We start from the raw sequence: 14532 nt of genomic DNA, 5'->3' as shown, positions 1-14532 counted from the left end.
TGTTAAAACATCACCAATATGTAATAGTAACCTGTACTGACAACTATATTCCAGCAGGAGCCAGTGTAGAGTTAAATAAAGTTCATTAAAAGAGTAATTATTCAATACTGTGCATCTTTATTTCAGATAAGGCATCTTTTATAAGGAGAATCGAAAAAGTGAACTTTAAATATACTCAAACCTCTTAAATAATTTATATAATAGGACATGGGGAATATTTAGCATCACTTTACACTCCTAAAAACATTATCTACAGCTTTCCTGGAAAGAATTGGTATACTTTAATTTAATAAATAATACAAATACAGTCAATACTCCAGTGCAAAAATATGTATGAACAGCCATATCTAATTTTAATCATATTGATCTAAAAAACCTTTTACTCAATATGATTCTTTCCAGGAAACTGAAAAGTTAAAGGTGGAAAAAATTAGACATTTTATGTGACAATGTTTTAAGAACTGATGCTAAATATTTTCAGAAAAAAAACAGAATACTATATGAAGATGCTGGTCTCCGCTGCTGTTTAAATAATTATTAAAGATATGTGCAGATTTAAATGTCCCATTTAACACATTCTAAAGCTGAGGTTGTTGCATTGGATTTAGTGCAAACGTATCAGAACTAGCTGAGGTAAGTGAAAATGACTGACTGGATGGGCAGCCGGCACACTGGACACAACTTGTTTCTCTTTTTCAGTTTCCTCGCACACACGTAGCAGGACATGAGGTGTCCTGTTCGTCCGTGGACTATACAGCCATTCTTGGGCCGTGACTGACAGATGAGGCAAGGGTCCAGACAGGAGTCCGGCAGCCGACACTCAGCCGACACATTGCGCTCCAGCTCGGGAACAGCCACTGCAGAGGGAGAGCAGGGTAGAGTCTCTTGAGAGTCTGACGATGAAGGCTGGGAGTCAATCCAGAGCTTCTCCTGCGAAAACGATGAAGAAGAGGGCAGAGAGGAGGACAGCTCCTGGGAATTTGGAGCAGAGCAGCCGGAGTCATCCAGGGATTGAGAGGGCAGAGGGGTTTTTGCCCTTTTACCATCAGGGACGTCAACTCCCTCATTGTCTTCCACATCGGAACCTTCAGATCAACATAATTTAACCATCAGAAGGGTTCAATGGTGTACATTTCTAAAACAAGAATATTTTTTTACCTGGATCTTCTTTTGGCTTTGGAGGAAGCACTTTTTGGGCTGGATCAGACTTGACCGTCACCTCCGGCAGCCAGTGCTGACGCAAGGTCCAACAGCGCTGACAGTTCCTCGGGAGAGGTGGATTCAACTCTTCACATTTCCCACATTTCCAATAGTCCTACAAACAAACAACATTAAAACCCAAATAATTAACGAAAATGTTTGTTTTAGGGTAAACCACATCTCGGTAATAAAAATACACAAAGTATTTCAGTTAATACTAGAGGTGTAGCGTAAATGTAACTATAATATAAGTCTATATTAAGCCCTGTATGAAATAAAAACAAATGCCATTATTTACAGTAATAATAATTAAAAGAAAACATTTAGCAAATTTTCTGTCACCAATAATGAAATTAAATCGAATTGTGAGATTTGTGAATCGTTACATCCCTAGTTAATACTCTATAATTATCAAACCCAGGCACTGCTGTATCTTTACATTTAAGTACATGTTAAGGTCAACTTCATAACTATTTTCCCAAGAACTTACAGCTTGACTGATTTCTGTGTCTTCATCAAAAGAGTCTTCATCTTCAGCCTCAAAGATTGTAACCTCGTAAACCTGAACATTCACAATAAGGTGTTAAATGTTGCCAAAAAGCAACAAAAATATGCACTAATAATGAGAGTGACCTGATCATCTCCAGAGAGCGAGGCTTCATCTTCCTCATAGTTTTCTGAATCAATGGATTCAACCTCAAATTCGACACTGAAGTTGTCGCTGTCGGTGTCTGACGCTGGAATTGTGACCTCTGAGCTCTCCGACTTAAGATTAAACACATTCACGTAAATATTAAAACAAGGACGATGCAGAAAACATGATTTGCTTTGAATAATAAATGAAACTCACAGTGCTATGAGATTCTGATGAGCGGCTACTGTGTCTGTCTCGGCCTAATCCACCAATCACACACCACGACAGACTCTCATCAAACGTCAAGGAGTAGCTGTCAGATCTCCTCCTCTTCTTACCTCCCTCCTCCTCCTCATCCTCCTCCTCCTCCTCCACCTCCTCCTCTGCATCTGTGCTTTGAGAAGGACCTGAAGGTTCCAAACATGAGTGTGTTAAAAATGGTTACAGCCCAAAAGGTGCGGCTCCTCGATGAAAAACTCACCCGGATCACCGCTCATCAGCCTCCGCCGCCTCCTCCTCCCCCGCCGCCGCCGCCTGCCTCTGTCCAGAGACGACGTGCAACTTTCTGTCTCCGCCTGAGAGAAACACACCAGAATATTTTGAATAATAATCATAGAATAAAACATTGAAATGAATCTGCTCTCTGACTTTTGCATGCATGTGTACCTCGGTGGTTTTGCTGGCCTCGCTGCCACTTTGCCCGTCACTTGGTAAAGACTCTACAAGCAAGAACAATGTGACAGTTGAGATTAAACGTACAAGGAGACAAATAGTAGTAATAGAATAGGAAGTATTAGATTGAACTGAAGTGTAAAGAGGCAGAAATATTACAGTAAATAAACAACCGTACCTTGGCTCTTCACAACAATCAGGTTCTTGGTGAGCATAGCAAACAAAGCACTGTTAAAAAAAGAAACACAAACAGCGCACAATAATTAGCTAAATTAACCACAATTTAATTCAATTTTTTAGTAGTATTAATGTGTACCGAGGTTCTTTGACTGAGAAAGTGTCCACACCCAGGACTCGCCCAAGTGCGTCCTGTGCACAGTGGACAATGTGCTGCTGCTTCTGGTCGTACAGCTGTTTCTGCATGATGTACTGTCCGAGATAAAACATCACCTGTGGAAAGAAGAACGATACTTCACTCAGAGTCACTTGTTTTTTTCATCTTGAACAGGTTACATTTATGGCCCGTTATGAGTTACTATCCGATGTGTTATTTAAAACATACCTACAAATACATGAAAGAAAAGGTGGAGAAAAGACTATCAGCAGGGGCACAGGTTAAGCTTTGAACTGCACATGTATGTATGTATGTCAATTAATATAACAAAACTGTACCTCTTTCATGGTGAAAATATCTTTAGTGGCACCAGCGAGTTGTAGTAATGACTGAAACTCTACCTTTGGTCTGACCTGCGCACAGAAAGACGCATGACAGTTTATTTTTTTGCTTCTACCTGAACATCCAAACAGCACGAGAGGGCGAGATTGACAAAAGTATCCTAATTTAGCAATAGTCATACAATATTTTGTATGACTAAAAATGTGTTAAAACATCGATTTACATGTATTAGTTGAGGTTTAATTATCAGACAAATGTGAAAGGTCTGAAAAACAAATCACTAAAGTTCAGAAGTATCACCGTATACCCTGATTTGAAAGTTTACAACATAACCTTTTTTTTTCATTTTTATTAGCAGCTATTTTAGTAGCATTTTTTAAAACAAACGATGTATTCAATTTTAAAATTTTGCAAATCTTCAAAACAACATTCATTAGATTATCTGAAATTCAATGTATTGTCTTTTCCTTATGTAAAAGTACAAGTCAACAATAAGGATCTCTCACCAGTTTAGTGTCATCGGGAGTGTCCGAGCTGAAGTCCTTCTCAGATGACATGGTTAAACTTCTGCAGATGAAACAATTTGCTTTAATAATCACTACAACTTCAGAGACACAAATCAAGCTCTTGGTATTGAAAATATCCAAACATCTTCAGTCATTCAAGGCAATGTAATTTTGTCACAACAATGTATACCCTACAGACATATTTATAATCATTGAAATATGTCATTTAAGTAGCCAATGCAGACATTTGACAGCTTTCACCTGTAAAATGACAGTGGCATTCTGAAATGAAGCTGAGACCAAGTCAGATTTCTTCACATTCAAAAGATTTTACACCAAGAACATATATATTCAGAATAAAATATACTTACGTGTACCTCATCATGTGCAAGTAAAAGCATAAAGTGCAAAGAGAGGAGAGAGAGGCTGCAGTCCTTATATTGCCTCAGACATGTCGGGACTAGACCGAGCAACACTTTCCTCTGACTGGGGCCTATCACCACTGAGTCAGCCGGAGGAGGACTGAGTGTTACAACTGTACCAGCTGATTTAATCATGTGTTAACATGCCGAGACTAGTCTTTGGTGACTCATCAAAATATGAACGGAATTAAAATAAACTGCCCAAAATATAAACAGTACTTTGTGATGTCAATTAGAGGGAACTATCAAATCCTGATGTCACTGACCACTTACCAGGTATGGCTGTGACAGACCTCTTGGCAATATGTGTATCGATACAGAGATGCATATTGTGATACTTTTAAACAACATGAAGTCATTAGAAATTGCAGAGATTTACACTTCATAGGACAGAAGCATTCTGATATTCAGAATATTGTGAACATAAAATTCTAAATACTATTGTTAATCATTCTACTTAATCAAAACATAATTTTACCCATGAATCAGGACGTGTATCGTATCAAGTTCCGTGTATCGGGATTCGTATCGTGGACCCTGTATCGGGATACTGCGGATGTATTAACAGCTACGATATACATAAGCATAAAGGGATTCTTCTGTATTGGGCCTTTGTAGTGAGAGGATTCAATGTGTGATAAAGAAAACATACATTTTCATATCACATGTCCAGTCATCCTCTGTTTAACAACCTTTGGGCATAATATTGACTTTGTGTTTGACTGAAGCGGAAACATGACTGGTTAACGCACGCACGCGCACTCACAGACACATGTCCGGACTTGTCCCCGTCTCACTTTAGAGCAGGTGTAGTGCCAGGACACATGATGCTCTTTCGTCGCGTATATTTTTGTATTTACTTAAACATCACGGTAAACAAGCATAATTATTTGATGGCCATTATTAGCAACACCATATACTCACTTTAGACTACACGCACACAAATACACAAGTTTGCGTTTAGAGTACGCAGTTTAGAATACGCATTATGTCCTGATTTCTTTACAGTTGAAATTCACAACCCGATCAAATGCGTTTCCATCAACTATTACTTTTTAGAGAAGAATGTTTCTTTTACTTACCAAGTGTGAAATGGATGGGGATCGCCACAGAAGGACCGTGTGTTGTTTAGCGTAACCCCGGGTTAGTCAGGGTGAAACCCGCTGGAAAACACGAGGTCTGCGGCCTACGGAGTTTCTTTAGCAGCTAGTTTAGCACGATTAACGATTAACGTTAGCTCGTAGCATAAACCGGTTAATCCTGTGTTCTTGAAGAAGTACTCTGTTATAAATAAAACCTAACCACAGGCCGTCCAATGCTTACTTTACGGACTTAATGTGGCATTATCACAAAGTTACACCGAACAGCTACACTAAACGTTAGCATCAGCATCTAGCAACCGTGTTTACGTCCTCCTCAGCCTTCAGTGTTTGGAACAGCGCCCTCTACGACAGAGTCAGGCATGACAGGCAAACTGATCAATACAATTAAACAGAATAATGCTCATGATACAGTATAGTAAAAATGATTGATTGTAAATAGCAGTTAAGTCATGATACTAAAGTATTTTATGCTTCTAGACTCCAATTTAGGACATTTAAATGAATATTCAATGTAAATTTTTGGTAATACAATAAAAATATACAAATCCAAATGACCACCATACAAGTGCCTTTTCCAAAGTCTTATTTCATTTGAAAATAGGACTCTATAAATACAGCCTCCATAGAATATCTACAGAACCAATAGCCCTCAGAGGCGACTGTTGTGATTTTGGGCCTTACAAAAATAAATTTAATTGAATACTGCTACCTCATTGTCCAATGTAAAATAATAGATTAATACTGTTGTAACGCGAAACACCTTTTATTTTTATATGCACAAACATTAGAATAAGATTTAAAAAAAAAAAACATGTTTAGGATTGTAATTCATAGCCAAGAGGATCAAATCCACGGTCCAGCAATGCGAGAGAGGACTCGCGCAGCTTCTGAAGGAACCGTCTTAAATCTTCTTTTGAGAAAACCTTGGGAAAAACAGGATAGAAAATAATTCAATTTAATAGCAGTTTAACTTAATCCACGTAGTTTCCATACTTTCCAATAGCCACTAAACATTCAATCAATCTTTTTCCCAAATGGATAGCACTATTGACCTTATTCCGCCCACCCACTTTTGCCTTTCACCCCAAATCAGCACTTCCGTTTTAATCGCACTTTTGGTCGAGCGGGAACTTAAGTGGAGAACGAGGGACAAGTCTCGCTGCTAAAACATACTATAAAAGTAGATTGATTTGTGCAAAATGTTCATGTGACCAACAACTCAACAATGCACTGATTCTCTGGGCATCTTGAAAATCATCTTTTAGTCTGGGTAGTACTTATCTTTTCTCAAGGTCGGCAGCCCTGTGTTTACCAATACAACCAGGAGAAGGATTACGTCATATGGTGGCGCCCAGACAAGTTGTTAATTTCTTACCTGGTAAAGGCAATGCTGATCTGAGGAGATGATGTCAGCAAGTCGTAGAGCCTCCTGATGCCTGGAGGAGGTCTGTAACACACTCAGCAACAGAAAACTCAGGCGAGGAAGGCAGAGGGAACGCAGTGCTGCCATCTGGTGGCTGCGCTCTGAATCCTGTTCTGCATCCTATAACAAGTAACAAAATTGTAGGTCACATTCATTATTCACATGTAAAATATGTTATGCAGTCAAAAACCTGTCGATTGTCGACCATCCATCCTCCATCAACAAACAGCAGCACATTGTAGATTCTTTCTTTGACATCTTCAGTGAGAACATCGAGGCGACAGGACCAAGCAGTTAGCGCAGCCTTTAGGGGAGACAATATTATATATTACAATAAAGGAGTTAATTCAATAAATATAGCTTTCATTTATCCACACATTGAGTGTTTAAAATGTAACAGAATAACACAACCAGCTGTTTTCAAGCAAACGTCTTGAATACCTGGTATTCTTTCTCCTTCATTTCATTTGCCACTTTCTCAGTGAATTTGGCCTCAGGGGCCAGCGCTGGCTTTTGGGGAGCAGAGCTACTATGACTGAACCAATCAGTGAATGCCTCATGAGCTTCCTGTGATAGAAACAAAAAGCATTCAAACATCGGTAGTGTGACATCTTGTTAGTCTTCATATCAAAGAACTAACCAGGTAGGCTCTAACGCACAGGTGTTCTCTGATTGCATTCTCATCTTCAGCTGGCATGGTGTCACTGACCCCCGTCCACTGGCTGTAAATTCTTTTCATTGAATCTTCTGGGACTTTAGAAAACACTGCTTTGGCACCATCATGCTTCTGCAGAGCTAAGACACCAAGAGACAAAGTTATAAGAAACAATGGGGGATCTCTTTTTCATCCAAGCTGAATTAAGTTCATACCCAGAAACTTCCTCATGATGGCATTGGACTGCTTTAGGGCCTCAGCTCGGTGTATGGGATCAAACAATAGCCAATCAATGACATCGATCTTCTTTTGATCCTCCTGTTAAACATCAGTGAAATCCTATGATGCGCTTGTAATGGAATGGCAGTACTAAATCTGGCAATATCTCAACTTTCTGTCCAACTCGTCTGAGTTGCTGTTTATAAAATGAGCATGATACAATCTGGTTTGGTGTTAGGTTTAAGGTGAAGGTCTCATGAAACTTGTAAATGGGAAAAGGATCCACACATCCAAAGGTGTAAGACGCATGTTGGGTCCACCTTGCGGCTCCAAATCTCAAGTCCAAGACTCAGAATCAAAATTACTTTTATTAGTTCTAAGGGGAAAGTCTTTGTTACACACATGCAGCTGACCAGCAGAAGAAACTGGTATCAGTATCACAGTAAGTATAAACTACTTTAAATCTGTCATATTTAAAGCTAAACCACTGGTAAAGAGAATACATTTACATTTAACATATTTACATGCTCATGCACTCCAAAAACAACTCTTCTTGCAGTATTCTTTTGGCCTCTGAATATTTTCTTTGTACATTATATATATATATATACACACACATGTATACATACAGAAGTAGATTAATACTAGTACCACTAAATTCTCCACAAATTGTCTTACATAAACTGTATTGGCATTTTTTTGTGAAAGAGCAACACAAAGGGAAGATTTTTGAGAGTTCACAAACTCTTGAGAATCCATCTCATTAGGCTCTCGCCTTGTTGCTGCTGTTGTTGCTGTTGTGGCGTTACTTTTAATGGCGGTTGGCAGTCAACTGAAAAGGTGCATTTACCACCACCTACTGTAGTTGTACATCTTCAAAGTATGTGTTTTATGCTTTACTGTATACCATTTCCAGATGATGGATTGAACAGTGCTCTGTGAGATGTCCAAACTTGGCAAATCTTTTTATAACCTAAATCTGCTTTAAACATCTCCACATCTTCCTCCATGACCTGTCTGGTGTGTTCCTTGGACTTCATGATGCCGTTTGCTCCTCAACATTCTCTTAACAAACGTCTGTTTCCTTCACAGAACAGCTACATTTATACTGACATTAGATCACACACACAAGTCGACTATTGAATCATTAGCTCAACATCTAATTGTTCAACAATCATCAAGAAACTTCTCACAGCAATCGGCTGCACTCAGGGAAAAGAGGATGAATACTTTTGTACACTACACTTTTTATGTTATTTTCTATTTTTTTAAATCATAAATAATTTTCCTTCCACTTCACAATTGTGTGCCACTTTGTGTTGCTCTTTCACAAAAGGGAGTGTCAACAGAGCTGCGGCGCGCGGCCGAAACTGCCATGTTATTTTGTGCCGCGGCTCCTGAAACTGCTGCGCTATTTGACTGCGCCTGGTTAAGGTGAGGGTTAAGGTTAAGGTTAGGGTCAGGGATAGCCATGAGGCTATATGGCAGTGCCGCGGTTCCTGAAACTGCTGGGCCATTTGACCGCGCCGCGGCTCTGTAGCCACGGCCTTCAAAAAAATGCCAATACAATTTATTTGTGGTTGTGACGTGACAAAATGCTGAAAAGTTCTAGGGGTATGAATACTTTTGCAAGCTACTGTATGTCTCAACTGATAACATACCTTTGTAGTTCCAGTCTCCAATGTTTGGCTGTGGTGCGTAAATTCAGTTTCATCTCCCTCCCTTACATTTTCAACTACAAGTTTGGTAATTGCAGTAACATCTAGGCCTGAAAAATAAACCATTAATTTTGTATCCTGTTAACTTCAAGTGGCTTATCAAGAGTGTGTCTTACCTGCTTCAGTGCCAAGTTCAAGGCAGCGAGGTCTAAGCTCTGGCTGGGTGATGGTTTCTAAAAATGAAGAGTACTGCATTGTAGCAAGGTCAGATGGAAGTTGGCTAACATAGCTGGCCACAAGGTCAATTTGCTGATCACGAATCAGCAGGGTCACGTAAGACGTCAGCACATTCACACACACCTCCTCCTACGAAGCATCCGTAAAATATAGTTAGGTATGGTTAAATCCATTGTTGTAGCAGAACATGAAGGTACATTCATTTGCAATGAACTGTACCTTAAGTGCTAAACCAAGAGAGCGGAAAAATAAAATGACATGGGTCATAAAACGGAGCAGATGAGAGGGCAGCGGTTTGGCCGCTGTCAGCCATTCGGAAAACTCCTCCAAAAGACCTGCCAGGAGACATTTTCACTTGTTTAAGTTTTCTCACCAGAAATACGTTTGTTGATTTGTGAAAATGGTGACAAACCATCCAAATCTCCAAGGATGATGAACTTCTGAATAATGTGGTAATGCTCTTTGGTCTCTTCCAGAACTCTCTGTTCATAGAAACACATGAGCAGTTTAGGCAAGTGTAAAGTTTGAAAAACATTTTATACAAATACCTTGGACTCAGAGGCTTGTAGTTCCTCAAATACTTTTTCCATTGTCCAACTGACACAACAACAAAAGAGAGAATCATAACTTTAACTAATGCATTGTGTAAATTGGAGAAAATTTAAGATTTTAGGCTTAAATATGGTGACATTTTATAGTCTATACTTACTTGGCCTCAAGGTATTCACGTGGCAACATCTCAACCTCCTGGTGAGCCATGCCTGACGACATCAAGTCTTTTTCCACCAACGAGTCGACCATCACTCTGAAGTGCGCCCATACATAATCTTCCCAGGACTCACATACTGCCAGAAGCTAAATGTAAAGCATTGTTATACATCATCTAAAAGAAAAACAGTATGACTCGTGTCAGGTGAATTTGGATGATTACCGGTTTCAAATTTCCACTTAGGCTGGCATAGATCGCTTTCTCGTATCGGTTTATCTGCTCCTATAATAACATTCAAATAGTACAAACTGGAGTAATTCTCACAAAAATAAATTAACATGATTTTTTTAACTCTCACAAAAATAAATTAACATGATTTTTTTAACTCAAGAATGAAGAAGGTGATTGACAGAATGAAGTACATTATACCTCTTCAGCCATCCTCCAGCAACACGCCTTCCAGATTCCCCTTTGGGGATTTCCTTCAACAGGTTGGAGTTCTAGATTAACTAGAAATGATAGATAATATTGTAATAGTAGTAACAAAAATGATCACTGTAGGTGTGATGTATTAATATATATTAATAAGAAATACCTGAGGTGAGGTTTGGGTCATGGTAGAGATTCCAGCCTTCCAGAGTAGCTGCTCTCCAGGCCTGGCCACAACGCTTACACAACCTTTGAGCCTAACGCAAGAAAAACAGGACATGGAACCCAGATCAGACCCAGGTGACATCATAATAATCATCATCTCACAACGGTCGCAATAGCAATTAACTAACAGTAATTCATTCTTCTAGTATTTTTCATGAAGTCATCTTTGCTGATAAAAATCCACATTATCTTCAAGAACTTGTAAATAGTGAATTGGAGAAAATAGACAGTGGGTTCAAATGCAATAAATTATCCTTTAAATAGCTAAACAAAATTAATTCATTATATTTAGTTCAAATGGAAGTCGGAAAAACTTGCTCCATCACAATAAATAGTAGAGCTATTGAAAGATTAGACATCATTAGATTTCTTGGAATCCAAATTGACAAATTCCTCAACTTCAAACATATAAAAAAATATGCAGACATATTTTTCAAACATATTTTCATCCCATAGAAGCACTTTTAACTCTGTATAGGTCACTATTTGAACAGCATCTAAACTTTTGCATGTCATCTGGTGTAAAACTTATCCACGTTGTCTTGGAAAGCCACAAAGTATACAAAAGAAAGTTATTCAAGTAATAACATAGACCAGATCCCTCTGATCCCCTTTTCTATCAACTTGAGCTTCTGAAACTCACTCATAATGCCTGTATGATATTTTAGACTTAAAGACAGACTGTCAGCTCATTCCCATATTTCAACACCCTCTCGAGACTACAACACAAGGGAAAGTCTATGCTGAAGGGCAAAAAAAGAAAATTTAAGTGCACTTAAAAGGTTGAATGGACGATTTTTTGGGCCCAAATCTGAGTCTTATTTCCTCGTGGCGTGGACTGCCGATTAGTCCTGCCACGTATCAATCATAAAACGCACCTACCGCTCACCTGCAGCCTCGTGTGGCTCATCCCGCGTTTCCGCGTGTCTAAGCACATTGATCTGTCATAATATAGTTCCCTCAGTGTACGGGACAAAATGAAGACGGAGAAAGACTGTTCGAGCTGACTCTGAAGAAGACGTAAATCTACGGGAGACGAGAGATGCGATGCAATCCGTCGTGCTAATAAACAAACGCACGTGTGTGTTGTATCAGTCCGCACGGGGGAGTGCGCATGCGCACTTCCGCCTGCTTCTCAAATCGCAGAAAAATCGTCCATTGCGCCTTTAAGTGCAATTATGTGGAGTGTGTAATGTTTTTTTTTTTACTGTGTACACTATCTTTTGTAATAAATCATTGGTGCTCAAAATTGTAACAACAGGAAACTGAAACTCATGAATGCAACTTCTATGTACTGTATACCAATAAAGCCCATTAGTTGTTACATCGAAGCAATAACAATTTGTCTTCATACCTCCTCAATCATTCCTGCTCTAATGAGAGTGAACAAGTTCTTGAGCAGTCTAGCGTCATCTTCTCTGTCCAGGTCGGCCAGAGGACGTTGCTGACGGAAAGGTGCATCTGGATCCTGATAAAGTACAAAAACAACTCAAAGATATACTCACATAATTCATTACTGGGAAATACCATGCCTTACCAGCTCAGTAACTAGTGGAACAGTCATTGAAGCTCCACTCTTTCGCCTCATATTTAACGCATGGAGTGTGTTCTCCCTTTGGTGTGGACAAGATTTTGGTTGTTTTTAATGACATACCATGATATGTTCTTACAAGGCAAAAAGAAAAACGTACCAGCAAACATTCTTTGCATAGTATTCAATATTGTCAGAAAAGTCTCCAATCTGATCTTTGGCAATGCTTTCTAACCAGTCAACCACAAGCTGTAAAAAAACAAAACACATTACTGAAGCATGGAACGCATCTGCAAAAACAGACCTCTGTCTGACTTTACCTGACTTTGTCGTATTATGGCGTCTCGCTGAAACAGATGCTTAACCACAACTTTTTCACTCTCACTCGGAACCTAAAAATAAATAATATTACTACAGTACAAAGGCAAGGTAAAGGTCGGAATTGACCATAAATGTTGCATGTTGGTTGTTGCAAAAACTAGTTTGAAAATTACAAGCAGTGGCAGTGTCAAACATTTTCAAATCATAGAAAGAGTTACTTACACCTAGATCCATCATTATGTCATCTTCAAGAGCCAACTGGACCCGATCTCTGATAAAACACATAATTATGCAATGGTGGTAAATTATAAAAGACTAGGATTTGGTCCAACAAACCTGTAGAGTGAGGTAATGAGCCTCCATGTGCAACTTTCCTGTTGCAGCAGCCACCTTACACCTGCTGTTTTGCTGTTGTGACCTGCTCGGAGAACCACAGACTGAAGCACATCCACCTGCAGCAAAAATGATTAGAGGTGCAATACCAACCAAATATCTAAGTACCGATACACAAAAACTACAACCTTGTCCTGACAGATAGCTTGATAATCCTCCAATAAGTCGAATACAGCAGACAAAGAATGTTTGTGGAAGGAACCAAGAAAATCACAGCACAAACTGGCAGCAGCTGAAAACAAACACAATATTATTAAAGTAACTGAATATCACACACGCTCACACACTTGACAGCACGCAGTGCATTTACCGGTCTCTCCAGGGTCATCCTCCTTTAGCAGGGCAGAGCTCAGATTTGTAATATCATCCGTAAAGAAACTTGTGTTTTCCAATCCAGACACAGGGGAGATGTACATGCTATTGGTCCAATCACTGTCATCTAAATTCTTTAAATAAAACACAGTAATGTTTGAGTCTGTTTCATCACGTTCCCGTTTATTGCGCTGTGTTTATCTTACCAAACTGCTGATGGCACCTCTGGGTGTCTGCGTATATCGGGGAGTACGACTTCCAGGAGCCCAAATGGAGGAAACATCTGGTACCCTAGGAGTCACTTCAAAAGAAACAATTCAAATGAATGATGATTGGGACAAAAACAGTATGATATGCGTTTAAGACGTACCAGCCTGCCTAAACAAAGAAGCTGGGGTATTCTTCAGGAGGGATCTAGCTGGCGTTATTGTTGAAGCAATAGGGCTGCCAGGAGATGGGACTTAACGACCACTCAGGAAAATGAATGAATGAATGAACAAGCTTTCATTTTAAACTATAGACTCTTTGTTACCCATTGTAGTATCATAAACATTTAAAAGTAACTATATTAGACAGAAAAAGGCAGCTTAAAGACTAAACATAGGTATTAAGCGTTTTTTGTAGATGATTATTCTGAGTTTCAAAAGAATATACAGTAGAAGCTATTTGGCACCAACAACATGTAATCACTATCACATATCCAAGAGATAAAACACACTTAGTAAGGATACAGGCCACTTTTTTCTTTCTTCTGCGGGCAGCAACTGTCACTTCATCATCTCGGACCACCGGAGAGGGCAGCTCATTCTGACCCCTGAAAGACAAACACGTCCTAAACATAAACTCTTTACATTTATAACAATGTTATCCATATAAAGCTAAAATGTAAAATAACTGCATTAGCATAGTTAGCACAAGCTAGCAAACTCAAGTGTGTGCGCTGACATGAAACAGACGAGTGGGAATGTCATAACACATCTGCCATCTGCAGATAAAGGCGTAATTGTGCTACGTATATAAATGATTCATTCTAGTAAGTTATAAATGTACCAGTCCATTATGCTTCTGTTCCCGCTTCACGAGGTTTTACGAAGTCCTCTGTCGTGTTCTTCGTGTGTGTTTGTTAAACAGTGTCAGTTAGTAGTGTAGTGCGCCATCAGGTGGACAAGTGTGAAACATCCACAAATAAATATAAAACCTGCTGGTG

General features: G+C 39.2%; 2 protein-coding genes across 3 annotated transcripts; both read right to left on the bottom strand.

The window, feature by feature from the left end:
• Nucleotides 1-97: 97 nt before the first annotated feature.
• Nucleotides 98-5542, bottom strand: mdm2 (MDM2 proto-oncogene). Its single transcript, XM_072453852.1, has 12 exons — nt 5193-5542; nt 3689-3749; nt 3179-3253; nt 2823-2956; nt 2685-2734; nt 2501-2553; nt 2316-2409; nt 2051-2241; nt 1834-1965; nt 1691-1762; nt 1159-1315; nt 98-1085 (listed from the first exon to the last, which is right to left on the bottom strand). The coding sequence occupies exons 2-12, from the start codon at nt 3737-3739 to the stop codon at nt 625-627; spliced, it is 1470 nt and encodes a 489-aa protein (XP_072309953.1). The 5' UTR covers nt 3740-3749; nt 5193-5542; the 3' UTR covers nt 98-624.
• Nucleotides 5543-5957: 415 nt separating this feature from the next.
• On the bottom strand, nt 5958-14455 carry nup107 (nucleoporin 107). 2 transcript variants are annotated; one of them, XM_072453868.1, is made up of 27 exons: nt 14376-14455; nt 14057-14139; nt 13690-13785; nt 13532-13611; nt 13324-13459; nt 13142-13245; nt 12957-13072; nt 12843-12891; nt 12620-12691; nt 12460-12548; nt 12306-12381; nt 12123-12236; nt 10710-10800; nt 10544-10623; nt 10337-10396; nt 10115-10260; nt 9954-10002; nt 9818-9887; nt 9625-9740; nt 9345-9534; nt 9172-9278; nt 7507-7609; nt 7277-7431; nt 7078-7203; nt 6827-6940; nt 6589-6756; nt 5958-6136 (listed from the first exon to the last, which is right to left on the bottom strand). In XM_072453868.1, the coding sequence occupies exons 1-27, from the start codon at nt 14381-14383 to the stop codon at nt 6029-6031; spliced, it is 2706 nt and encodes a 901-aa protein (XP_072309969.1). In that variant the 5' UTR covers nt 14384-14455; the 3' UTR covers nt 5958-6028. The 2 variants fall into 2 exon arrangements, with proteins under 2 accessions (XP_072309969.1, XP_072309968.1); XM_072453867.1 differs by having other exon boundaries at nt 13532-13626; nt 13696-13785.
• Between the last annotated feature and the right edge of the window lie 77 nt (nt 14456-14532).

This window comes from Eucyclogobius newberryi, unplaced genomic scaffold (genome assembly GCF_026437365.1).
Source record: "Eucyclogobius newberryi isolate DKJ021-1_F unplaced genomic scaffold, fEucNew1.0.hap1 SCAF_2, whole genome shotgun sequence".
Lineage (NCBI taxonomy): Eukaryota > Metazoa > Chordata > Actinopteri > Gobiiformes > Gobiidae > Eucyclogobius > Eucyclogobius newberryi.
The sequence above is the reverse complement of the archived record's forward strand: the minus strand, read 5'-3'. Positions and strand labels throughout refer to the sequence as shown.

Bases quoted from the DNA above. Each gene is read 5' to 3' on its own strand.
- nup107 (XM_072453867.1), bottom strand. The intron at 12,692-12,842 runs GTAAGTAACTCT...ATTTATTTTTAG, and splicing joins ACATAATGATGGATCTAGGT to GTTCCGAGTGAGAGTGAAAA. The intron at 7,204-7,276 runs GTTAGTTCTTTG...TTTCTATCACAG, and splicing joins TGTGCGTTAGAGCCTACCTG to GAAGCTCATGAGGCATTCAC.
- mdm2 (XM_072453852.1), bottom strand. From the start codon at position 3,739: ATGTCATCTGAGAAGGACTTCAGCTCGGACACTCCCGATGACACTAAA. The intron at 2,242-2,315 runs GTGAGTTTTTCA...TGGAACCTTCAG, and splicing joins GCTGATGAGCGGTGATCCGG to GTCCTTCTCAAAGCACAGAT. The intron at 1,966-2,050 runs GTGAGTTTCATT...TTTAATCTTAAG, and splicing joins CATCAGAATCTCATAGCACT to TCGGAGAGCTCAGAGGTCAC.